Source organism: Phyllostomus hastatus, unplaced genomic scaffold, assembly GCF_019186645.2.
Source record: "Phyllostomus hastatus isolate PE091 unplaced genomic scaffold, TTU_PhHast_1.1 phas_contig_90, whole genome shotgun sequence".
Classification (NCBI taxonomy): Eukaryota; Metazoa; Chordata; class Mammalia; order Chiroptera; family Phyllostomidae; genus Phyllostomus; species Phyllostomus hastatus.
Genome location: NW_025333984.1, coordinates 9,757,027 through 9,783,350, shown reverse-complemented (window position 1 = coordinate 9,783,350; position 26,324 = coordinate 9,757,027). Strand labels below are relative to the sequence as shown.

Sequence of the window (26,324 nt, the reverse complement as noted above, 5' to 3'; positions counted from 1 at the left end):
GAATTAATGACTTAGGTTCACAAAGACTGAATATCATTAACAAAACAATGTAAATTAACAGTGGTATTTTTCAGTTGTTAGGAAGTGATTTGATGTAGATAAGAGTAGGGTGGTTTTGGAGGAGGGAAGGACCCTTTATGGGACAAAGTATAGAAGCATAAGGCTGACAGTGGAAATAAATGTAGACCTGGCTGTAGTAGATAAGGGTCTGCAAACTATGGCCTGTTTTTGTACTGCCCATGAGCTAAGAATTGTTTTTACATTTTTAAAGGTTTGCAAAAATAAACGATGAATATGACAGACCAGTTATGTGGCCTGCAAAACCTAATTTTCTATCTGTACAGAAAGTTTGCCTACCCTTTCTCTAGGTCATAGAAATGTGTTGGTCTAAAAGAGACCATAGAAAACCATGTATTCTAATTTGTAAAGAGTTTAGTACAAATATGGCATTTTAGAAATGAGAACTCCGAATTTAGGAAATGACTTATTTTTCTGTAACAAGGTATAAAGGCTGTGAGAGGTATTTTATAACTCAGGCATATAGGCAACCTTTTCACTGATTTATGAATTTCCCCCCATCCCCCAATATTGGCAACTTTCTTATAAAGGGGTTGCATTACCATAGTGTTCACATAAATTGGATTTTCATGATAAATAAGTGTCGGAGGGAGGGCCCAGACAAGAATGAGGTTGATATACCTATTTATATTATTGAGAATTCCTTTGTCGGTGCAATGCAATGATTTATAAGAAGAACAATAGGTATCAAGCTAAAATGTTAAACTAAGTGTGACTTACTTATTTGATAAAGCAGCAATCCTATAAAGTAGGCACAGTTTTATTCTTCCTTTACAGATTAGAAATCTCTCTGAAACATAGCTTGGTTAGGTAACTTGCTTAAGATCACTCAGCTGATGGAAGCAGAAGTTTGGCCCCATGAAGTCTGTCAGTCAGCAGAGGCTGCGCTACTAATAACAATGTTATGTGGTATACATGGTAGTATAAATGAAACAATTGATATCACAAAGAGGCTGTCACAACCCCATATCATTTTTCCATATTTTGGTGTGTATAATGAGCACTTTCTTGTCCAATTTTTTGAGGGAAAAATAAAGATGCATGTTATACATGGGTATAATGATTACCTGCTGTGGGCATAATAATCCCATGTACAATGCCCACAAAAAACATAGGTTCCTATACATGGGAATGCATTATATAGGGAAAAATAAAGTATATGACATGTATGGCACTCCTCTTTAGGTTTAGGCACGATTATGTAACCAGTTCTTTGCTTCTGTAGTTTTAATTTGAATTCTGAAAGATAATGATATAACTTACCAAACTTACGTTTTTATGCAGACTTGTAAAAAAGGCAAAAAGGGCCCAGGAGAAAAGGGCAAAGGTGCAAATGGAGGAGGAAAACCTCCTTCTGGTCCAAACCGAATGAATGGTCATCACCAACAGAATGGAGTGGAAAACATGATGTTGTTTGAAGTTGTTAAAATGGGCAAGAGTGCTATGCAGGTAATGTTTATCGTGTTCTTCCCAGTTCATTTGTACATGTTAAACTTCAGTTATATAAAACATATCCCCAGTTTTTCTAATTGTTTTTGCAATTTTTCTAATATTGCTTATTAGAAAAAAGCAACCAACTAGTCAGAAAACTAGGGATATGTCTAGACATAAGACCTTTAAGCTGTGTGTGGAATCATTTTTTGATGCATTATTTTCTTTTAATGACATAATAAAAAATTATTTGGTCAAAAATATGTTGATATGTGAACCCTGACTATGAGCTTTCAACTTCCCCTGAATTTATATAGATGCCATTAAAATATGAAGTCCTTTGCCCATATAGAATTCTTGGTTGACCTAATATTATGACTGTCCACTTTAGTGAGTTGAATTATATTGATTACTGCTGTTAATTACAAATTTTATTACTTGTGTTTTTTCTTAGCAGAAGAGCAATAAGTTAACTATCCATGTCAAATCCTAATTTTGTTTCTTCTATGTAATTAATTGTATGACAATAGCATTTAGGTTTTATAATGGAGGCTAAACCCATATGGTTTTAAAATATTGAGTAAACACTGTACTCAAAGCATATATATGCTTCATAAAGTTATATATAAAAGCTGTAAGGAATGGTTTCTTTCCTTCATAGAATTAAATTTAATCAAAGGTACACACGAATGGGTTAGGGAGAACTAGCCATTTAAGCTCTCTGTTAATGAGTAACTGAAATAGAGATATTATTTATAAATAGTGGATTTATCTGAGTACATATGGTTTTGTAAATTTTAAAATTATCAATTGGAACTAACAAAGAATTTTTTACTTGTAAGACAAAAAAGAATTGTTAGTTTTTGAGCTATCACCAGTTGTGCAGAACATTATATTTTCTTAAGTTTGAATTTGCCTTCATTTATTCATACATGGTTTGCTTTCATATATTTGCGACTAAGGTATAGTTTTATTTCTTGTTTAATGTTTTAAATGATTATGTTGTGCACACATTTGATCCTTTTTAAAAATAATATCTGTGTTACTATGCTATAGTTTATTTAGTCGTTCCTTAATTTAAAAAATTATTCCCCTTTCTCTAGTTCCCATTTTGGGTTAATTTTATCAAAGGGAAAAATTGTCTTATTTATGTCATTTAAATATTTTTATTTTTATATTATATTTTCCTCTGTAATATTTGTTATACATAGTTAAATGCATTAATCTTTTCTCTGATGTCTTTCATTTTTGTTAATATAAGAAAACTTATATCCATGCTAATTAGGCTATTCTATTCTTGTCTAGTCTGTAGGGTTTTGTTTAGCTTTTTGGCTCATCAAAAAACTTTAGTATAAAATATGAAGTTTTAGCTTTTTTTTTTAAACAAGATAGTATGCTTTCTTTTTCTTTTTTTTTTTAAGATTTATTTTATTTATTTTTAGAGAGTGAAGGGAGGGAGAAAGAGAGAGAAACATGAATGTGTGGTTGCTGGGGGCCATGGCCTGCAACCCTGGCATGTGCCCTGGCTGGGAATCGAACCTGCGATACAGTTTTAGTGTTTTATATTTAATTTTGTTAGTTATCTCAATATTTAAAGAATGAACATTTTTCTTATTTTTGTGTTACTTATGGTTTGTCATCTATTAAGATTATACCTTTAAGCGCCCTCACTGGTATAGCTCAGTGGATTGAGCGTGGGCTGCGAACCAAAGCATCGCAGGTTCGATTCCCAGTCAGGGCACATGCCTGGGTTGCAGGCCATGGCCCCCAGCAACCGCACATTGATGTTTCTCTCTCTTTCTCTTTCTCCCTTCCTTCCCTCTCTAAAAATAAATAAATAAATAAAATCTTTTAAAAAAAAGATTATACCTTTAAGCCATTTGTTTTTCTGTTTCTAAATGTGATTTCCACCTTAAAAGCTGAATGCCCATAGTATCTCTGCATTTGTTTTGGTAAATCCTCTGTCCACCTCCAGTTTATTTTCTGTACTTCTACTTGCATTATATAACACCAAATTTGATCAAGGACGTCTTTTGTTTACAAACTTCGAAGAGTTTTTCCTTATCTAAACGTTTCAGCTCAGATATTTTGGGGGGATACTCACTGTTCTCCAGCCACCGTTTGTATTCTGCCCCCAGACCTATTTCTATCTGCCTGCAATAGCCTTTTTTCATCCTTTCTGTATTACAAAGGCTTGACTAAATCAAATGTCACTCTTCTTTTGAGAAGCATTCTTGGGCTGTTTCCTTCTCCTGTTGAATGTATTTTTTACTCTTATCATCTTTGCATTATAGCACTTAGTGTAATGTATTACAGTTATGCATATGTCTGAATTTGCTTTTAGGTTGTTAACTCCTTGATCAGGTACCGTGTATTATTCATTTTTCCTGTCCCTGGGATCGATCTGTTTCAGTAATTATAAGTGAGCGTGAATAAGTACAAGACTGGCTGTTGGTTTTAAAATAGTTCTTACGTTTTAAGAAAGGAAAAGCCATGCGTATGTCCCTAGTTCTGTTGAGTTTTATTTATAGATATTGAATTTTATTGAATAAGTTCTTAGCATACTATTTGATGATTAAAAATTTAAAATACATTTCAATGGGATAGCTTGTATTTTGGTTATGGCAGGCTTGTATTCCTAGTATAAACCCTATTTGATCTTCATGAATAACTTTTTAATGTGCTATAATGACCTTTCTGTAAGATTTCATTAAATATTTTTGTTTCTTTATTGATGAGAATAGCCCTTGTTGCATTACAACAAACTACCCCAAACTTAGTGATATAAAAGAACAACCATTTTATTATGTTTAGTGATTCTGTGGGCCTAGAATACAGAACTAAATAGGGATAGCTATGTGTGTTCTCATCCATGATGGCTGGGTCTTTAGCTGAGACAGCTTGGTTGCCTGGAGGTGACATAAACAGGGACTATAATCATCTGCAGGCTTCTTCATGTTTGGTGCCTAGTCTGCAGTGATTTGAAGGCTAGGCTCAGCTGGAACTCTATCTGGAAGACGTGCCTTGGGTCCTTCCATGTGGCTTCTGGGTTTGGAGAGAGTATCTGGTGCAGTAAGAAGTATCTAGTTCTCTAGTGCTTCAGTAACCCAATGCATTTGAATGGCCGTCTCTGAGTGAATCTTGGAAGCATCATTTCTACTGCACTGTTTTAGAGAAGGGGACGTAGACCCCACTTCTTGGGAAATGTCAGACAACTTGGATCCATGTTTTCAAACACTCATAGTTGAATAATGCATTCTCTTTATTTTCCCTATCATATTTGGAATAATCTTAAATACACTTTTTTTTAAAGATTTTATTTATTTTTTTAGAGAGGGAAGGGGGAGAGAGAGAGAGAAATATCAATGTGCGGTTGCTGGGGGTTATGGCCTGCAACCCAGGAATGTACCCTGGCTGGGAATCGAACCTGGGACACTTTGGTTCCCAGCCCACGCTCAATCCACTGAGCTACGCCAGCCAGGGCTTAAATACACTTTTTTTATAAATTCACTTAACATGCACAAGCTGTTGTAAAATACAGTAGTGGACTGAATTTCTAAAGTTTAGTTTTATAGAATATCTCCAGTCAGTCTCTCTGAGTCAGGTAAGTCTTGGATAATATTTTCTTTTTCTATATTGCATAATCACTTGTTTTTATACATCAAATCGTACGTATTTTATTTATTCATTTTGTACCCAGTTTTCATATGTATTGCTGTATAACTTTGTAAAAACATTTTTAAAAGATTTTATTTTCAGAGAGAGGGGAAGGGAGGGAAAAATAGAGAGAAACATGGATATGTTGCCTCTCGCACACCCCCAATTGGGGACCTGGCCTGCAACCCAGGCATGTGCCCTGACTGGGAATCAAACTAGCGACCCTTTGGTTCACAGGCCAGTACTCAGTCCACTGAGCCACACCAGCCAAGGCTGGTATATACTTTAAACATTTTCCCCATCTGACTTCTTGTTCTTTATACTATCTTTATCATTCTAGTTTTTAAATTTTGTTTTATTTAAAATTTTTTGTCTGTTTTGTGGTCTCCTTTTCTGTTCCCAAAGGAATAAAGTACTTCTTTTATTTTTTTAGTTCTGCCCTAATGTTAAAAAATTACTATATTGAGATATACTCATATACCATAAAATTCACCCTTGAAAGTATAAATTCAGTTGTTTTGAGTATATTCAGAGTTGTTCTGCTGTCACCACAATCTAATTTTAGAATATTTTTTAATACTCCAGAAAGAAACCTTGCCTGTTAGGTTTCTCCTCATCTTCCATAGGTCTAAGCAACCACTAACCTACTTTCTATAAATTCGCCTATTCTGGACAGTTCATGTAAATGAGATCATACAATATGTGGTCCTTTTTGATGCTTTCTTTGACTTAGAATAATGTTTTCAAGGTTCATCCATGTTGTGACATGTATTATAAATTTGCCTTTTTTATTGCCAAATAATATTCCATTGTATGAGTATGTCTAACATATGTCACCTATCCATTCATTTCTTGATGCATATTTGTTTTGTTTCTACTTTCTGACTATTAAGACTGAATAATGCTCTTAAGAGTATTCTTGTACAAGTTTTTGTTTGGGTATATATTTTCATTTTTCTTTGGTAATGTGTACTCTAGGATGTGAGTTGCATGGTCAGTATGGTAATTCATTAATTTTTTGAGGAGCTGCCAAACTGTTTTCCCAAAGTGGCAGCAGTATTTTATGTTTTTACCAGTCGTGCCTTTAGCATTCCATTTCTTCACATCCTTGTCAACATTTGTTATTGTCTGTATTTTTAAAAATTATTTATTAATTTTTAGAGCATGAAACATTAATTATGAACAAGTCAGATTCAGCTTTTCTTTGTTTCTTGTGCTGCTGTGGTAATATCTAAGAAAACTTTGCTTAACGCGCAGTTAATAAAGATTTACTTGTGTTTTAGGGTTTTAGCTCTTAAATTATATCTTTGATCCATTTTGAGTTGTGTTGTATACAGTGTGAAAACAGGCTTCAGGTTCATTCTTTTGCCTACATATATCCAGTTATGCCAGCACCATTGTTAAAAAGACTGGGCTTTCTCCATTGATTTGTATTGGCATCTTTGTCAAAAATCAAATGACCATATCAATGTAAGGGTTTATTTCTGGACTCTCAATTTTATTGCATTGTATCTACATGTTTATCCTTACATTAGTACTATACTGTCATTTTTAAAAGATTTTATTTATTTATTTTTAGACAGGGGAAGGGAGGGAGAAAGAGGGGGAGAGAAATATCAATGTATGGTTGCCTCTCACCCCCTGCCAAGGACCCTGCCTGCAACTCAGGCATGTGCCCTGAGTGGAAGTTGAACTGGTGACCCTTTGGTTCTCACGCTGGCACTCAATCCACTGAGCGACACCATCCAGGGCAGTACTGTACTCTCTTGATTAATGTAGCTTTGTAGTAAGTTTTCAAGTTATGAAGTTGAGTTTTTTAATTTTGTTCTTTTTTGAAAATTGTTTTGGCTGTTCTGGATCCTTTGCATCACCTTGAGAATTTTAGGATCAGCTTTCCATTTGCTAGTAAGAAACCATCTGAGATTTTGATAGGGATTACATTGAGTCTTTAGATCAATTTAGAGAGTATCCTCATCCGGCAATATTAAGTCTCTTGATCCATGGACTATCTGTCCTTCAGTCTGTTGCTTAGTCTTCAATTTGCCTTTCTATTAATGTAGGACTGCCAGGGCTGACTGTTGAAAAACATTTTTATTTGACCCAGGCATCCACTTTAAAATATTTTTATTCTGTTGCAATGTTAATATTTAAATATTCAGCATAGTATTTTAGTCAAAAAGAAATGTGTGTGTGACTTAATGTTTTCTAGTATATCTTTAATAATGTAATAAAAATGAAATAAAAAGTGATTATGCTCCATCAGGTGACAATTTTACTGAATTTGATTCTACTTTATGATTAAAATTAAAATTTTTGTATACAAGTGTATATATATATATATTAATTTGAAGTAATGTGATACCATGTAATATTGAATTTTAATGACTTTAAATCAAATTTAATTCTTAGAACATTAGAAAAAGCTAATGAGTTTTTTTCTCCCTCTACTGTAGTCGGTGGTAGATGATTGGATAGAATCATACAAGCATGACCGAGACATAGCACTTCTTGACCTCATCAACTTTTTTATTCAGTGTTCAGGCTGTAAAGGTAAGATATTTTTATTTTGGGAGCAGAATGTTTTCAAATGGTCCATTTTTCCTTTCACCTAAATATATATAAGCACTTTACATGGAAAGTAATGCTAAGACATTGAATTGTTTGTATTATAACCATACAAAATATATAAGGGAAAAGGAGCAAAGAACAAAGTGAGAAACTCTTGTTGAGACAGTTGCATTCCTATGTGAAGTTAACTAAAAATTTGGCAATTTATAGTTATGTTACTTTTATTAGCTATATTTTCCACTTTCAGCATCTGGTTTTAGGAACAAAGGAAGGGGTTAAGAAGGGAGGCGAAAGATAATGAAGAGATACAGGTTCAAATGGCAGGGAATTGTAAAGTATAGGGAATTTAAAGGTACCATGAATGTAAGTGAGTAAGCAAGTACATAAGTAAATAAGTAAGTTAAATAAGGTATTGGTGAAATTTAGTTTTTCTTCTCAAAGGTAGAGAAACTGGATTGTGGAGTGGGGTCTAATTTAAAAATGTTTTTACTTTACCTTTTTTGTCTTTGTTTAGTGTTTCTGCAGTAGAAGTGTATAGGAACCTTTTTGTAGTGTTATGTAATCAAGAATCATGTCCTTTTTTATTATATTTTTTGAAAGTATAAGGTTGATTATAGAACAGCTTGAACAGGTGCCAGAAAGAATTTGATGAATTGAAATTCTAATTTTTTACCTTCAGTCTTCCCTGTAACACCACAGTTTGGTCAGTCTTAGTTTCCTAATTAGGCTTCTGAATTGCAGTTTTAAAAGAAGGCCACAGTCAATGCATTTTCCCTTTATCAGATTGATTCCTTTCCTGGCATCAGTGTGGTTATAAATAAAGAGCTTGCCAATTCAACATTTGGGTATACTTTGTCACAAACCAGGTTGTCAAGATTTGTAGACATTTAAAGTATTAAAAACTTAAAATTATTGGGTAGATTTAAAATACTGCCATAATGTTTTTTATCAACAAAAAAGCTCCATTAAACGAAATTTACCATACAATCAAAGTTAAGGTTATTAAGTACTTTCAAAACACATTCAAAATTAATGACAGACTTCTTTTATAAATGAATTAGGAACTTCTTTAAGCATATACAATATACTTTAATCTTTTCCTGTGGCTTCAGGATTGTCATTATGAGCACCAGGTATTTTACTATAGTTGTGCCTTCTGTGACTGTTGAGGTTTGGAAGGAATTTGGCCCTACTGAATGGCTCTAGCCTGCTCTGTGTTTGATGATTCTGTGGTCATTGTTGTTGGTTTCCTTCCTCCCTCCCTCCCTCCCTTCTTTCTTTCTCTTTTGTCAGCTATCACTTTTCCATTTACCAGTTCCTAGCAGTCTCACTTCATGTCCCCCTCACTTTTATGGCAGTGGGCTCTGGCCTGATGTCCTATTCACACCTGCCTCTGGGGTTAAATGCATGGGGTTTGTGATAGCTACTGCTTCCATTTCTGCTTAAGTTTGAGCTTTTGGCCATTATATGGGCCTGTGAGATGAGAAGAACAGCTTTGGAAATGGACATTGATCAAAATGTATGCAATATGTTTGCTTTGAGATTTATTTATATATAGATCTTTATTTCATAGAAATTGGTTTAGAGATTGAGTTACTTAGGCTCTCTAGCACTGCCAAGTTTACAGCACCTGGGCATAAATTATGGAGGGGGTCTGAAGACATATCCATGACCCTAGATTAAAATTTTTAAAAAGCCTACAAAAGATTTTTGAGACTGTTGTTCTTTAGCCAAGGAAACGTTGGTATCTTCCAAATATGTTAATATATTTAAATAGTCATTTGGTTCTTTGATGTTGTGTTAAGTACAAGCTCTTTCACAGCATCATTAGAAGTTGATTTAATCTGTGGGAGTGCATCATGATGTAAATGAATAATGTCAGACAAATTGTTTAACCTCTTTTTGCCTTAGCCTTATTTTCCTCATCCTTAAAGCCAGGATTACATAGTGCCTGTCTCATAGGCATGATACCAGGGCTAATCCATATGTGAAGTGGCTGGCGCATAGTAAACTCAATGGATGTTAGTTACTGGCCTACCCCTGCTGGTTCCATTATTCTACTGGAAAGTTTTAAATTGTGAGCCCATAGACAAGGAGTTCAGGTATCAATTGTTCTTTTCAGGTTTTGGGTTGGGAAGAGAGTATGATGTTTGTTTTTATTTTTTAATACATATTTTATTGATTATGCTATTACAGTTCCATTTTTTCTCCCCTCTATTCCCTCTCTTCCCTGCACCATCCCTCCCTTCATGATTCCTCCCCCTTAGTTCATGTCCATGGGTCGTATATTATAAGCTCTTTGACTTCTACAGTTCCTATACTATTCTTAAATTCCCCCTGTGTATTGTGCTTCTTATTCCCTGTACCTTTCCCCCGACTCTTCCCCCCCCCCCCCCCACTGATAACCCTCCATGTGATCTCCGTTTCTGCAGTTCTGTTCCTGTTCAAGTTGTTTGCTTAGTTTGTTTTTCTTTTTGTTTTAGGTTTGGTTGTTGATAATTGTGAGTTTGTTGTCATTTCACTGTTCATATTTTTTATCATCTTCTTTTTCTTTGATAAGTCCCTTTATCATATCATATAATAAGGGCCTGGTGATGATGAACTCCTTTACCTTGACCTTATCTGAGAAGCAGTTCATTTGCCCTTCCATTCTAAATCATGGCTTTGCTGGAGAGAGAAATCTTGGATGTAGGTCCTGGCCGTTCATGACTTTGAATACTTCTTTCCAGCCCCTTCTTGCCTGCAAGGTTTGTTTTGAGAGATCAGCTCATAATCTTATGGGAACTCCTTTGTAAGTAACTGTCTCCTTTTCTTTTGCTGCTTTTAAGATTCTCTCCTTGTCTTTAATCTTGAGTAATGTAATTATGTGCCTTGGTGCGTGCTTCCTTGGGTCCAACTTCTTTGGGACTCTCTGAGCTTCCTGAACTTCCTGGAAGTCTATTTCCTTTGCCAGATTAGGGAAGTTCTCCTTCATTATTTTTTCAAATGAGTTTTCTATTTCTTGGTCTTCCTGTTTTCCTTCTGGCGCCCCTATGATTCGGATGTTGGAACATTTAAAGATGTCCTGGGGGTTCCTAAACCTCTCCTCATTTTTTTTTTTTTGAGTTCTTGTTTCTTTATTCTGTTCTGGTTGAATGTTTCTTTCTTCCTTCTGCACCAAACCATTGATTTGAATCCCGGTTTCCTTCCCATCACTGTTGATTCCCTGTACATTTTCCTTTATTTCACTTTTCATAGCCTTCACTTCTTCCTCTGTTTTGTGACCATATTTAACCATTTCTATGAGCATCCTGATTATCAGTGTTTCGAACTCTGCATATGATAGGTTGGCTATCTCTTTATCGCTTAGTTCTGTTTTTGGAGTTCTGATCTGTTCTTTCATTTGGGCCATATGTTTTTGTCTCAGTGAGCCTGTTACTACGTTGTAAGGGGTGGAGTCTTAGATATTCACCAGGGTGAGGCAATGCATGTCACTGTGTTGTGATGGTGTATGTGGGGGAGGGGTCCAAGATGGAACAATGCTACTTGCTGGGCTCTTGGCTGGCTTTCAGTCACTTCCCCCGCTACCCACAAGCAAGTTGAGCCCTTCTGGTACTGATTCCCAAGTGAGAGGGTTTGTGTATGTTGTAGGACCCTGTGTCTCTCCAATGAATTCTCCTGTGCAGTTGGGAGTTTCTCCCACTGCTGTAACCCCCACAGGTGTTTTCATTCAGAGGTTTTGAGGCTTTATTTCCCTGTGCTGGAACCCTAGGTTTCATGGTCTCTCTGGCTTCCTAATTGTTCCTCTCAGTTTATTCACATGCAGATGTGGGATCCCCAGATCCTCCAGCTGCTGTCTTGCTTCGAGTCCTCTCTACCCCAAGTCCCCCCCTCCCCCCAATGCTTGTCTCCTCCCCTCCTACCAATCTGGATGAATACTTCTTTAATTCCTTGGTTGTTGAACTTCCATGCAGTTCATTTTCTGGCAGTTCTGGGGTATTTTTTTGTTTTTAAATTTGTTGTTGTTCTTTTTGTTGTGTGAGGAGACAAAATGTATCTACCTATACCTCCATCTTTGCCCGAAGTACTTTTATTGTTGTTTTTAAATTTATATATACATCCAAGTACATGCATATGCAAACTATAGCTTGGCCAATTGAAATAAATATATCTAATTGTTATAATAAATTTCATCTTCCTATGCTAAGACATTCTTTTTTTTTAGATGTTACTATATTTATGGCATTTCTAGTGATAAAATTGGCAAGAAAAGTAATTCATCGATACAAATAAGGCTTTGAAAATCTAGTTTTCAATTTTTTAAAAAACCTGGCACCCACACCAATGGAAATTCATATGCACCTTCTTTCCTACAGTGTTTCCTACTTATAATTTTCCCCTAGGAATCCCTTTCTGATATTTGAGCTGTACCTGGAGAGCCTGTATTACTTTTTGTAATGTGCCTTTATTTTCTCTTTTGCAATTGTTCTTTAAAATCTTGAATATCCTTGTAAGATACCTTCTCTAAAACACCAGAGTTAAGCTAATCTTAAGTTTTTTTTGGTGGGGTGGTCTGAGCTGTAGGCTTTCTTGGCATTGCCATTTGTTAGGGCATTTTTATCTACTACCTTGATATTTTATTTTTCTTCCTTTTCTTTAGGTTGTTGTTTATTTAAACTTCCAACTAGATAATAGGCTTCTGGATGGGCAAGAACTATAACTTACATTTATTGAAGCTCTTTTAGAGAAAGATGGGATGTCGTTACCTTACATGGAGTAGTGCATAATGAAGAATCCTGGCTAAAATTAACTCTACCTACTGTTACTCTTTCCCTTATCATCTTTAGTTTAGGTTCATCCTAAGGGTCTTAAATAGTACTCTGTATGCTGCCTCATTCTTGATGACATGTTTTACATTAAAAAACTAAGCCAGTACACTTATTATAGGCATGAGTAAAGTAAGTCAGGCAGAAATGGCCAAGGCAGACTGTGCTAGAAGAAAGATATCTGTCAGAAGTGTGGAGTTGTTTTCTTGTGCACATTGAGATTGGTATTTGTGCGTCATTTATAGGGTTGAGTATCACAGTAAAGGTCACTTACTGAAGAGTTATGCCTTATGACGTGACTGTAGACATTTTAGTATTAGAGACTGACTTAGAAATTCTTTTTCATTTTTCCATGTATTAACTTTTCATACTTGCAATTTTCAGGAGTTGTCACAGCAGAAATGTTTAGACATATGCAGAACTCTGAAATAATTCGAAAAATGACTGAAGAGTTTGACGAGGTAACGTTACTCTAAATGTTTTGATAATTTTAAGCATGTTGATCTTGATTCACTCTTGAAAGTATTCTTAAATTTTGAATATTAGTATTATGGATAAGAGCTCTGGCATCAGATTCAATCGGATGATGGCAGTGTGACCTTGGGGAAGTTATTGTCTCAGGATCAGCTTCACCATCTGTAAAATGGTGCTAATAGTACTTATAAGACTGTTACGAAGATTAAATTCAGTAATGTTTGAAAAATTCCTTAGCATTTTATAATGCCTGGCACACAGTAATAACTTAATAAATGGTAGCTATTATTGTGAAAAAATTGAAATATCAAGGAAGAATAAAGTTTAGAGACTAGGAACATATCTTGGAATGTTGTAAAAGGAAGATTTGTCAAATATCTGGGGAACCAGTAGTTTAGGCAAAGGACTATATGTACATATACACACAAATACTTGAATTGTTTAAAATCTCCTTTATGTTTCAAATATGAATAATAAGAACAATAAAAAAAATAAATAGTAGCTTAGACTTGAGTTGATCCCTTCATCAGTGTGATGTCTTTGAAGTGTTGTTACCGATAAAGATAATATATAAGCTTTTTCAGGGCAGGGATTTTTATTTGTTCACAGCTATATTCCAACACCAGTAGTTTTTACTCTTCAGAATTTTTCACTGTAAATTTTCTAGTAGAAATCCTTGTCTCATTTGAGTTTAATTTCATCATTTTTCCTTGCTTACTCTGATGAAGGGGCTTTCAACTGTCATTCTAAAAGATAGACAAGAGTTGTTAAAATGGCTTTGTTGATCACTAAGTGCTATTAATCAGTCTCCAAGTAGTTAAGAGGTAATTATGGGTAATGGTATTATTTTAGCATTCTAATATTAAATGTTTTAGCAAGAACCTTCTAATTAAAAGGAAACAGCTGTTTGAGATAAGAATCCTGAAATATGAGTTGAAAGTAATTAGCAAACCAAGTTGCTAACTACAATTAAGATGATACATTTTAATAATAGTGACTTAAATGAGTCAACCACAAAATATGGGGAAAAAAACCCTTTTTGTGGAGTATTACCTTATTGTCAGATGAGAAATAGTACTAGTACATAATAGTAATAATAGTACATTTCATTTCTATGAAAGTTATCTGGTTGTCTATGTCTGTTGACTATTTGATGTCCTGAAGCTAATGAAAACATGCATTGAAATCTTTTGAGTATTTATAAATCATACATCAACCTATTAGATTGGCTGAGAATATTATTTCATCATTTTGAATTCATTTAAAAATATAACATTGGTTTGCTTTTGTTCTAAAGACATTTTAAAAATACATCTTTGCTTATCAGAGTAGTGGTTTACTCTGATGGGAGAGGCTTTTTATTTTTAAACTGAGTAATTGACATATATTTTCATTGGTTAAAGTGAATTCAGAATAATTATTTTGGTCTTAAATAAAAGCAGAGCATGCTCAAAGGTACTGCTGCCTCTGCATATTGTTTTCTGCCTACTTTAAGGATTTTATTGAAAGAGAAATGTGAGATAAAGGAGTCACTTCAGCTTCTACCTGGGGTATTTCAAAAACAAGTAAAATTTACAACAATAAAATAATTTTTTAAAAATCACAAAACAAAAAATAAAATAAAATTATGAAAACAAAAAAAAACAAGTAAAATTTTATTGTCATATGCTTTAAATGAAACAGTTGTTTGAATTCTTTGTTTTAGGATAGTGGAGATTATCCACTTACCATGGCCGGTCCTCAGTGGAAGAAGTTCAAATCCAGTTTTTGTGAATTCATTGGTGTATTAGTACGGCAGTGTCAATATAGCATCATATATGATGAATACATGATGGATACAGTCATTTCACTTCTTACTGGATTGTCTGATTCACAAGTCAGAGCATTTCGACATACAAGCACCCTGGCAGGTCAGTATTTAGAAATGTTTTCTGTGTATTTCCTAAGATTACTGATGAAAACAAAATTTCTATGAAAAGAAATGAAATAATAATGACATAATTAATTAATTTCATTTATAAAGTAAGCACTAGGAGGGCACTCATCTCTCTTTCAACCCCCATGAATCACTGGGAATGGGATGGTGTTTTCAGTTTTGGTTCTGTGAGGGCATACTTATATTAGTATATAGTGACTTTTTTGTGGTAAACCTACTTGAATATTATGCCACAGAAAAGGAAGAGTTGGATAGGAATGTGTTGAGTTCTTGAAGATGAGATGTTATATCAAGGAGGATATAAACAGCAAATTTGGAAACAGCCAGTCATTTTTGATGTGTAGTCCCAATGACACTTATTTTATCTCTGATATATATTCCCTCTTGGTATGATGGTCCCTATAAGATGATGCTTCTCTGTAACTGCATCACAAAAAGTTGATTTTTCTTATGTGTCTGAGAAACTCGAGGCTGAGTAAAATTCTTTGATCTTTAAATTTTAATGAAATTGATTGCATCATTCTAAAACCATGATGTTTGGTGTTGATGTTGATAAAATCTTCTGGTTTCTCCTTTGTGCTAAAGGTAAAATTATTGATACACTATCATAGGATATGTGTTTTTTGATTTGAGTTTGAATAGACCAAATGGGCATTGATTATTTCTATAGTTACAGTATCTATGAAATATTTTTCATTCTCTAAGTGTGGGGATATTTATTTTCCCTTTAGAGTATTTTCCAAATAATTAAAGATGTATTTCTGCTAAGTCCTATGCAGACAATCTCCCTGTAAGTTTTTTGTTTTTAGATTCAAAGTCACAAAATATGAATGTGATCTTGTTCTATGAGTTTAGGTAGTATTTAATGTTACGAACTTGATGGGTAAAATATATTGTAACAAGTGTGACGATGTAAGGTAAATAAATTTAGATCAGAATGAAAAACTGGTTTGCTGAGGATGTGAAATAGCTCAGAGCAGAAAATTGTGAATCTCTTTTAAAGAAAGACAATAGCCACAAAGTGATTTAGTGTTGTGTTCTGTCATGCAATGAAAGCAGGTGTGAGAAATAGCCTCGAGTGAGCTAAAGAAAGCATGAAGTGGTCAGATATATCAATTATTAAGTTTTAAATCACAGGCACTGAGTATTGTCTCAGTAGCAAGAGTTCATTAACAGAAGGTAGTAAACTGAAGGGGGTCCCTCATTGGTTTATTATTAAAATTTCACTTTTGAACTTTGGACTTTTTTTAATAAAAAATTTTTTTAACTTTCAAAGTATGCCAGTTTTTTTAAAAAGTGGGTTTGTTTGTTTGTTTATTAAGAATTTATTTATTTATTTTTAGAGAGGCAAGAGAGGGAGAAAGAGAGAGAGAGAGGAACATCAATGTGCGGTTGCTGGGAGCCGTAGCCTGCAACCCAGGCATGTGCCCTGACTGGGAATCGAACCTGCGATGCTTTGGTTCACAGCCCATGCTCAATCCACTGAGCTACGCCAGCCAGGGCTTGAACTTTGGACTTTTTATCTATGTGGTCGTCATAATTTGACGGTTGTCTTTGTGCTATGTGAAAGAGTAGAAATAAAGGAAATCAAATATTGGTAAAATTTTCCCAATATTTTTATACACTGTAGATTAACATAAAGCACCCAGGTTCCCTCTTTTTTTGGTTGTTGAGATAGCTAATTGCTATATCAACCACAGTTTACTTGGAAAGGTGAATCTTGATCTCTGAAAAAGATCATGATAAGGGAATATATAGTATGGGCACAGATTACCAAGTTTTTAATCCTACTTATATGCACTAGATAATCTGAGGCAAATTTCTTAATCTTTCTGAGTTTCTGGTTCCTCATGAATGAAATAGGGATAATGTTGGGTTGGCCAAAAAGTCTGCGGCGCGCCCCCCCTCCCCCCCCATAAAATAAAGGATAACAATTTTTGAACTTCCGGCCAAGATGATAGCATAGGTAAATATGGCTCACCTCCTTACAAAACCACATCAAAATTACAACTAAAATATAGAATACCCATCACTCAGGACCACCAGAAATCGAGTTGAATGGAAGTCTGATAACTATGGAATTAAACCACCTCCATCCAGACTGGTGGTAGGGCACAGACACAGAGTGAGCTGATCCCACATCCACATGTGGTAGATAAAAATTTGGTGGGGGGGGGGGGTGATATCTCAGGAGCAAGAAGTACCAGCCTCACAGCCCAGGGTTCTAGTGCCAGGAAGATAAGTCCCCACAACTTCCAGCTGCAAAAACCAACAAGGATTGAGTTGGAAGAAGAAACTGCTGAAGCCTCAAACAGTTCTTCTTAAAGAACCCACACAGGGACTCACCTAATCAGACTCACTCCCTCTGAGCTCCAGCACCAGGGTAGCAGCTTGAAAGGCATGAAGAAACCAAAGTGCCTGGAATCAAGGTGAGCAAAGGCCATTGTCCCTTTTGTAAACCACCCCCCCGCCCCCCAACAAAGCCACAGAGCCAGAAAGCTGCAGCCATATCCAAGATTCCATCAACCTGGCTAACACTGTTTGACCTGCCTGTGGGGGACCCCCAGAGACTCTGTCCCGCCCAAATTACAGGCCCACTCTATCTACTTTCCCACAGGAATGGCCAGTCTGGGCTCTTGCTTTACAACTTCCTAAATGCTATTATTAAGCAAGCACCACCTGGCCTCAGTGAGCCCCAGGCCACAAACTAGCAGTGGACAGATTAGTTTTACAGCTTGGCTTCACCTTGGAATGTCCAAGCCCAGCACAAGTAGCAGCCATCTGATAGTGCTTCCTAGTTCAGGCAGGGTGCCTCAGGCAAAACACAAGTGGAGGCTTACCCTTGCCTGCACCACTGGGAAACCAGAGCCTGCATACCCAGTGGACAGATAACAGACTACAGTGAAGAACCACCATCTGCCCCTGCACAGCTGATCCTCTACAGAGGACAGAGGGTGGTAGTCAGTAGTTACAGCCAGTCCTTGCAGCTGACTGGCCTGGGTAAGTCCCTCCCATTGATCTACCAACAGCAAGCAAGGCTCAACTACAAGAGGAGGGTGTATTCAACCCACATGAAGGGTGCACCTCGAACACCCAGCTTGGGTGATTGGGAAGCTGTGCCACTGGACCCTACAGGACACCTGCTACATTAGGCCACACCACCAAGACAGGGAGTCATAGCAGCTTCACCTAATACCTAGAAACAAACACAGGGAGGCTGCCAAAACAAGGAGACAAAGAAATATGGCCCAAATGAAAGAACAGATCAAAACTCTAGAAAAGAGCTAAACAAAATAGAGATAAGCAATCTATCAGATGCAGAGTTCAAAACACTGGTTATAAGGATGTTCAAGGAACTTAGTGAGGACCTCAGCTGCAAAGAAAAAGATCAAGTCAGAAGTTAAGGATACACTAATTGAAATAAAGAACAGCTTACAGGGAGACAACAGTAGAGTGGATGAAGCCGAGAATTAAATCAACAATCTGGAACATAAGGAATCAAAAAACTACCAATCAGAATAAGAAGAAAAAAGACAAGAACAATGGGGATAGTATAAACAGCCTCTGGGACAAGTTCAGAAGGTCCCAAATTCACATCATAAGGGTGCCAGAAGGGGGTGAGAAAGAGCAAGCAATTGGACATCTATTGGAAAAAATAATGAAAGAAAACTTGCATAATATGGTGATCATAATAGATATGCAAGTTCAGGAAACACAGAGAGTCCCAAAGAAGATGGATGCAAAGAGGCCCATTCCAAGACACATCATAATTAAAATGCCAAATGAGAAGGCTTACCCTTGATAAAGGGAGAATCGTAAATGTAGCAAGAGAAAAGAAGTTAGTCACCTACAGGGAAGTTCCCATAAGACTGTCAGCTGAATTTCTCAAAGGAAACTTTGCAGGCTAGAAGGTATTGGCAAGAAATATTCAAAGTCATGAAAAGCAGGGACCTACAGCAAAGTTTGTTCTACCCAGAAAAGATATCATTTAGAATTGAAGGGCAGATAAGGAGCTTCACAGACAGAAAGAGCTAAAGGGATTCATCATCATCAAACCATTATATGAAATGTGAAAGGGACTCATTGAAGACAAAGATCAAAACTATGAACAATAAAATGGCAAAAATATGTATTTATGAACAATTGAATCTGAAAAACTAAACAAACAAGAACAGGGACAGAATCATGGACATGGAGAATGTTTTCATGGTTGCCAAATGGTTTGGGTGTGGGGGCGGGGAGTGAAGAGGTAAAGGAATGAAGAAGTACAAGTAGGCAGTTACAGAATAGCCATGGGGATATAAAGTACAGTATAGGAAATGGAGTAGCCAAAGAACTTACATGCATGGCCCATGGACATGAACAATAGTGGGGCAATTGACTGAGTGAGTGAGGTATGCTGGGTGGAGGGTGGCAAAAGGGGAAAATTGGTACAACTCTAATAGCATGATCAATAAAGTATAATTTTAAAAAGGACACAATTTTCATTTTTACCAGTACCTTTATTGACTTGGATACTTTCAGCATGTCGGCTATCTCCACTCTTGGCTTCTAATTGATAGAGGTCAGGGGTGCTGTTAAACATCTTCTGATGCATAAGACAGCCCCACAGGAAAGAAGTATTTGGCCCAAATGCCAGTAGTGCCAATAAAATTCACAAGCCAGTTTTGACATGTTCAATCAGTCCTGGCCCCTTCTGCATACAGTACACAAGTCTTTTTTTTTGCCATTCAGTTACGTTTTTACCTTTCCTGAGATGAAGTATAATATGCCAAAAATGTATATCTTCCATCTTCCTTATTAAAATGGCTGCACAAAAATTTACCAGTTTTCATGTTTTTTTAAATGTATGCTGATATGACAGCTGCTATAATATAGTCCAACAGAATTATTTGGAATGAAGTTAAAGGACAACTAAGCACTACTAGAGCCATTGTACAGGCAAAAATGTAACTTTTTGGCCAACCTAATAAAACTTAATTCTGAGGGCTGTTGTAAGGATTAGGAGGTAATTTATGAAAAGTTCTTAACATAGGTGAATGAGTGACATACAATAAGTATTTAATACTCATTCATTAGTTGTTTTATTGTTGTCAGATGTGGCAGCTGTACTCTCGTTTTTTTTTTTTTCTTTCAAGACTTTTTTGTTTAGGTATTTTTAGAGAGGGGGGACAGGAAGGACATAGAGAGGGAGAGAAACATCTGTTACCTGCCTTATGCTTGCCCACAACTCAGGTACGTGCCCTGACTGGGAATTGAACCTGGTGGACTTTCTGTTCACAGGCTGGTGGCTCAATCCACTGAGCCACACCAGCCAGGGCAGCTGTACTTTTCTGTTGGAAGCATAATAGCCCATTTTCATCTTAATTTCTCTTTACTTGATCTTAATTTGTTAATTTTTTATTTATCTGTGAGACTAATTTCAGTGTTTTTTCCATTTAAACATAGCTATGAAGTTGATGACAGCTTTGGTGAATGTGGCACTAAATCTTAGCATTAATATGGATAATACACAGAGACAATATGAAGCAGAACGAAATAAAATGATTGGAAAACGAGCCAATGAGAGGCTAGAACTCCTACTACAAAAGCGGAAAGAGGTAAACTTCTGGATTGACTATTTACATTGTTAATATGTGACCAGCTTGGTCACCATTAATGATATAACTGTACTAGTTCATTAGATAAAGTTTTTGGTAAGATTTAAATTTAAAATAATGTATTTCAGGTTGTTTATATGTCTTAGTTTTGTGGGCCATCCATTCCAGCAGGACCTTTTGCGTATATTTTCTTTCTGTGTGGACTAGGAATTAAGAGTTTGAGGCTTCAAGTATGGAGTCCTAGGCAGGTTTGACAAGGTGTTTTAAGCTTTAGTATTATTCACCTCTACAGTGAAAATATCATAACTTTCTCCTTCAGCTTGTTGTCAGGATGAAATAAGTTTTCATGTACATGAAATCACTTTGAAAAATAACTTAAAGCTATTTATGGTATCTCACTTGGTGGCTTTTTTGTGTGGCGTAGAAGCACTTGGTTAACATTAATGACTGACCATTAAATTCATCTTTGAATAAGGAAAATATATTTTCAGACTTTTGCTAAATAGTAAATAAAATCTTTTGATGTTGTGTTTGTGATTTAAATTGTTCTTCCTTGATGATACGGTATTTTGCTATCTGATATTGGGGATGTTTACTTTTATTTATAATGGGCGAAGCCTGATGTTCTAAAAATGTTAATAGTGCTGTTGAGTTAAAGTACTTGGCCTGGTAATCTATAAATTACTTGATTTTTGACATTAAGGGCATAGCTGTAATTTAAACTTGGTTATTTCTGAGGTAGCCAATAACTTTTAAAAATGCCTCGACTCAAGAAAAGCCAGAAAAATCTTGCTCATATTTCCCTGATACCTAAATACCTCATCGGTTTCATATAGTTTGAAATGAAAACTGACCTTTTCCCCCTTTAATTTAATTAATATATTTCATCATGATTTATTAGGCGGACATAACACATGTTTTAGTCCTTGAAATTATGGCCTATTTCTTGGACATAAATTTAAGATGGCAAACACAGAACGAGTGGATTTAGGGGAAATAATTTTTAGCTTAAAATTTCAGTACGAATAGAGGATATTGACACTTCTAAGTTAGGTTGTGAGTTCTAAAATACGGTGACCTGGTTGGTGTGGCTCTAGATTGAGCATTATTAGCCTGTGAACCAAAGGGTCACAGGTTAAATTCCCAAACATGGTACTTACCTGGGGGTTGCGACAGGGCCCCAGTTGGGGGGTGTATGAGAGGCAACCACACATTGATGTTTCTATCCCTTCTTTCTCCCTCCCACACCCCTCTGTCTAAATAAAATCTAAAAAAAAAAAACCCATGTTGAAAGACCACCTACCTGTACCTGTGACTATCTGTGCTACTGAGCAAAAGTGCATGCCTGTGTTAGAATTATTTGGAAATGCAATATATATTTTTTAAAGATTTTATTTATTTATTTTTAGAGAGAGGTGAAGGGAGGGAGAGAGGGAGAGAGACATCAATGTGTAGTGTCCTCTTGTGTGCCCCTACTAGGAATTGAACTGGGGACCCTTTGGTTCACAGGAAGGCACTCAATCCACTGAGCCACACCAGCCAGGGCAAGATTATATTCGTGAAAAGAAAAAAAAACCAAACAAAACATTTTATGAACGCACAAAACATTACATCAAAGCTAATTGATGTGTAGATTGTGAAAGATTTTTCTTGTAACTCTCAAGCTCTAAAACACTTCTCTCTGAACTCTTGGGCTCTAAATTGAAAATATATGGGAATAGATAAATAAATCAAATTTGAAATATTTGATTTTTTTTTTCAGGTGAGCCTTGTTTTCCTCAAAACAGTTTAGCAGGGAGACAGATTTTTCACCAAGTTGTATTACTCAAATCCCTTTTATTTTTTTAACAAGTTACTAGTTAGCATGACACTTCTTATTCAGAAAATAAAAATCAACATAATCAAATATTGTTATGCTTTTTTGATATGAACATATATGTTATATAATAGATAATATGTATTATGATAAACTACTTAGCAGATTTCTTTACATACCCTTATGCAATGGAAATTGGTGAGCATTAGAAAAAATTAATCTACCAGCCAAATATTAACAGCCAAGTCACATATTCCAGATATCAAGGGACTTACCCAATATACAACAGCTGTTGATTTTTCCAATGTGGTTACTCTTGTCTAATGGAATTAAAAATTAAATGTAACCACCAAAACCCTGCATTTGTATTTTAACACATTTTAAATGTTCTTTTGGTTGTCTTTCATTATAATTGAAAGAAATTATATGTGTTTTTCAGCTTCAAGAAAATCAAGATGAAATAGAAAATATGATGAATGCAATATTTAAGGGGGTGTTTGTACATAGATACCGGTAAGTCAGGACGGGTTTTTTTCTGTATAATTCTTACTCTACTCAAGTTTGTAAGGGTTTAGGCAGTGTAAGTTAGTGGAAAGAGCGATGGAGTAAAATCAGTGTTAGAATCTAAGTTCTTCCATGGAATGAGGCACTCAAGGCAACTTGATGTTTTCTGTCTGAAAAATGGGTTAGTGTTGATTTTTAACTTGTAGCTGCCCAGCAAATGGAAGCTACTGCTATTATTAGGAGCCAGGGTATAGAGTACTTCATTTCTTTTGAATGTGTTATGTTAGTAGAGTCTGTACATGCTGAGTCCTGACTCGCTTCTTTTCCATTTGAATATCAGTGGGGAAATTTGCATAGATATGTTATGTTTACTTTCCCTATTTTATGAGTATAGGAGAGACATAGGTAATCTTACCATTATTTCTTCTGTGACCTATTCTTTAAATGTTGGTGGCATTCTTATTCAACCTCTTCCTCATTTCCATAATTTGGCAGATACTGAATTAGGTTAATCCATTGTAATGTTCCTTTGTCCATTCTTTGTTTTTATTCCTATTGTCATCATTACCTTTGTCTGTTCCCATCATTTTCATGCCTAGAGATTTTTGAAGTTTTCCTAAAACATTCTTTTGTTGCATTATTTTTCTGCTAAAAAGCCTTCAATGACTCACTGGTGTCTACAAGATGAATTAAAATAATTTAGTCTGCCATTCAAATCCAGATTGAGCTTGGTCTCAGTGTTATGTGTAACTAATTCTCACTTGGAAAAGTATGTTCTAGCCAGACTAGTGTGCCCACTCTCTTCTGAACACACCATGCCCAGCAGGTATGAGCAGAGGCTGTGATATAGCATGGTGTAAAAGATGGGAAACAGGTTTTGTTTGTGGTTTTATTTATTTTTAAATATTTATGTGGCGATAATTATGCTTTGCTGACTAAACTGTAACTCTTGGCATTCACCGTCTGTGCTTCAATCCTACTTTTAAATCCCAGTAATACTTATCATAGCAGTATGTCCATGGTAGGGTTGAATTATTTGGCATCCCTTGAATAAAGAAGTCCTGTGGTATGGTGGCACTAATATGTATATTTTTTTCCTTCAGCGATGCAATAGCTGAAATCCGAGCTATTTGTATTGAAGAAATTGGCATTTGGATGAAAATGTATAGTGATGCCTTTCTTAATGACAGTTATTTAAAATATGTTGGTTGGACTATGCATGATAAGGTAAGATATGCCACACAGGCTGCTTGTCTGTCTACCCACAGGCATAGATGTCTGCACCTTTCATTCAAAAAGAGTTATCTAAATGTAGGTTAACCTGGGACCACATTCCTTTATTCTGTTCTGTCTGTTCCATGAAAACATAATCCCTATCACAGAGTCCTGTAGATTTTTGCATCTTGGCCACTGATTTAGCCTTTAATTTTCAATTATTTTTTTTACTGAAATATTCGGATCATGTAGGTAGGGGTGGTAAGGCATTTTGTAGACCAGTAAGTGAAGTCCTTGCTTTGTTAATATGTGAGTACTGTATTTTTAAAAATTCCTCTTTTGATAAACGTGTCTTAGCCAGATTATAAATTACAACTTGGCCTCTGAACTTTTTGATTTTTTAGTTTTCTTAATCCACCTTCCTCTGAAACTGCCTCTTTATTGGCCTTTAAGTTCCTTGTATATATCCCTTCCAAGTAGTACTTTTTTTTTTTTTAAGGAAAACTTAGTATGAAATATGCTACTATTACCTTTCATAATAGTATTTCTCTGAATAGATTTTCAAAACATTTTCATTTGATCTACACAAATGAAAACCCACAGGTATTTAGTCTTAAATTTATATATTGATTCCTATTTTCACATTATCAAAGATGAGTTTCTGAAGAAGTGCTGTTGTAGAAAGTGGAAAATATTGTACACATGTTGAGTATTCACATTGAAAACGTGCAAAGTTTTAATGCATTTTCTCGTCTTATTTAATTTAGCAAGGTGAAGTAAGACTCAAATGTCTCACTGCTCTACAAGGGCTTTATTATAACAAAGAGCTTAATTCCAAACTGGAACTTTTTACCAGTAGGTTCAAGGTTAGTATTATTTTAAGTATTAAAAAAATTACCTATTATTTGAAAGTATTTTCCCTTGCTTTCCTTTTAAAAATCTTTATTTTTTGTCCCTAGGATAGAATTGTGTCTATGACCCTTGACAAAGAATATGATGTTGCAGTACAAGCAATAAAATTACTTACTCTTGTTTTACAGTAAGTATGTATTTATTACATATTACTAATGTCCAGATATCTAAAGAATGCATTAGAGAACTTGCTTGCAATTATCTAGATCTGAATTTTAATAACTTAAGTCATGGGGTTTTACAGTCAAGTTCAGAAAATAGGAAAAGGAAATCATTGGATTAGAAAAATTCTGAGCTAGGAATTCTTGTGTTCTCATTCTCTTGGTCAGTTTCCTTTCCATTTTACTGTTCTTAATATGGTCTCGAAAGAAGATTAAATAGTTGAGTGCAATAAACTGTGCTTATTGCATTTTGTCATTTTGTCACACTTTTACAAATTAGTATTTACTGAAACTTCTCTGTAAACAACCTGAATTTAAACATACTATGTTAAAATGTAATAGTGATGCAAATCATTTTTTTTCTTTTTAAAAGATTATGTTAATATATATAACATCAAACTTACCATTTTAAATATATTTGATTGGACAGGTCTATGGCATAATGTGATGTTCACATTGCTGTGCAGCCTTCATCATTATCCATCTGCAGAACTCTTTTATCCTTTCATCCTGAAACTCTGTACCCATTAAGGACTAATTCTTCATTCCTCCCCCCTTCCAATCACCCAGTCCCTGGTGACCACTGTTCTACTTTCTATCTTTATGAATTTTGACTATTTTAGGTACCTCATATAAGTGGAGTCATACAATATTAGTCCTTCTGTATTGTCTTCAGTGTTTGTATTGTACCATGTATCAGAATTTGATACCTTTTAGAGGCTCAGTAATACTGCATTGTATGTTTATACCACATTTCATCTATGCATTCATCTGTCAGTGGACATTTAGGTTGTTAACATGCTCCAAATAATTGCAAAAGGGATCTTATTTTAAATCATAGCATGTTAATTCTGATAGTCATGGAAATTTCATCATGTAAGAATAGCCGATGAAATTCGATAAAAACTAATGAGAGACGACTGTCCACTAAGATTTTTAATCATATTGTAAAGCTGTGGTAATTTTTTAAATTTTGGGACTGGTGGATAGGCAGAGAGATCAGTGGCATGGAATAAAGAACAATGTACAGACAGACAACCTGCATCCAGGAACCTAGTATAGGGTGAGGGTGGCTTTTCCTATCAGAAAAGAACTGGTTTTGTGACAACTACGTTCTATTTGGGAGTAGATAATAAATTAGATTCCTATCTAATTTCTCATAAAAAA

General features: G+C 35.3%; 1 protein-coding gene across 8 annotated transcripts in view; it reads left to right on the top strand.

Moving 5' to 3' along the window:
* Positions 1-26,324, top strand: part of STAG2 (stromal antigen 2) — a 125,948-nt gene that overhangs the window by 59,336 nt on the left and 40,288 nt on the right. For all 8 annotated transcript variants that reach the window (XM_045852180.1, XM_045852174.1, XM_045852179.1 and 5 more), the window contains 9 exons: positions 1,363-1,527; positions 7,620-7,716; positions 12,924-13,000; positions 14,719-14,923; positions 20,398-20,549; positions 22,805-22,878; positions 23,973-24,096; positions 24,852-24,950; positions 25,044-25,123. In XM_045852180.1, the coding sequence (XP_045708136.1) occupies positions 1,363-1,527; positions 7,620-7,716; positions 12,924-13,000; positions 14,719-14,923; positions 20,398-20,549; positions 22,805-22,878; positions 23,973-24,096; positions 24,852-24,950; positions 25,044-25,123 (1,073 nt within the window). The remainder of the gene's footprint in view (positions 1-1,362; positions 1,528-7,619; positions 7,717-12,923; positions 13,001-14,718; positions 14,924-20,397; positions 20,550-22,804; positions 22,879-23,972; positions 24,097-24,851; positions 24,951-25,043; positions 25,124-26,324) is intronic.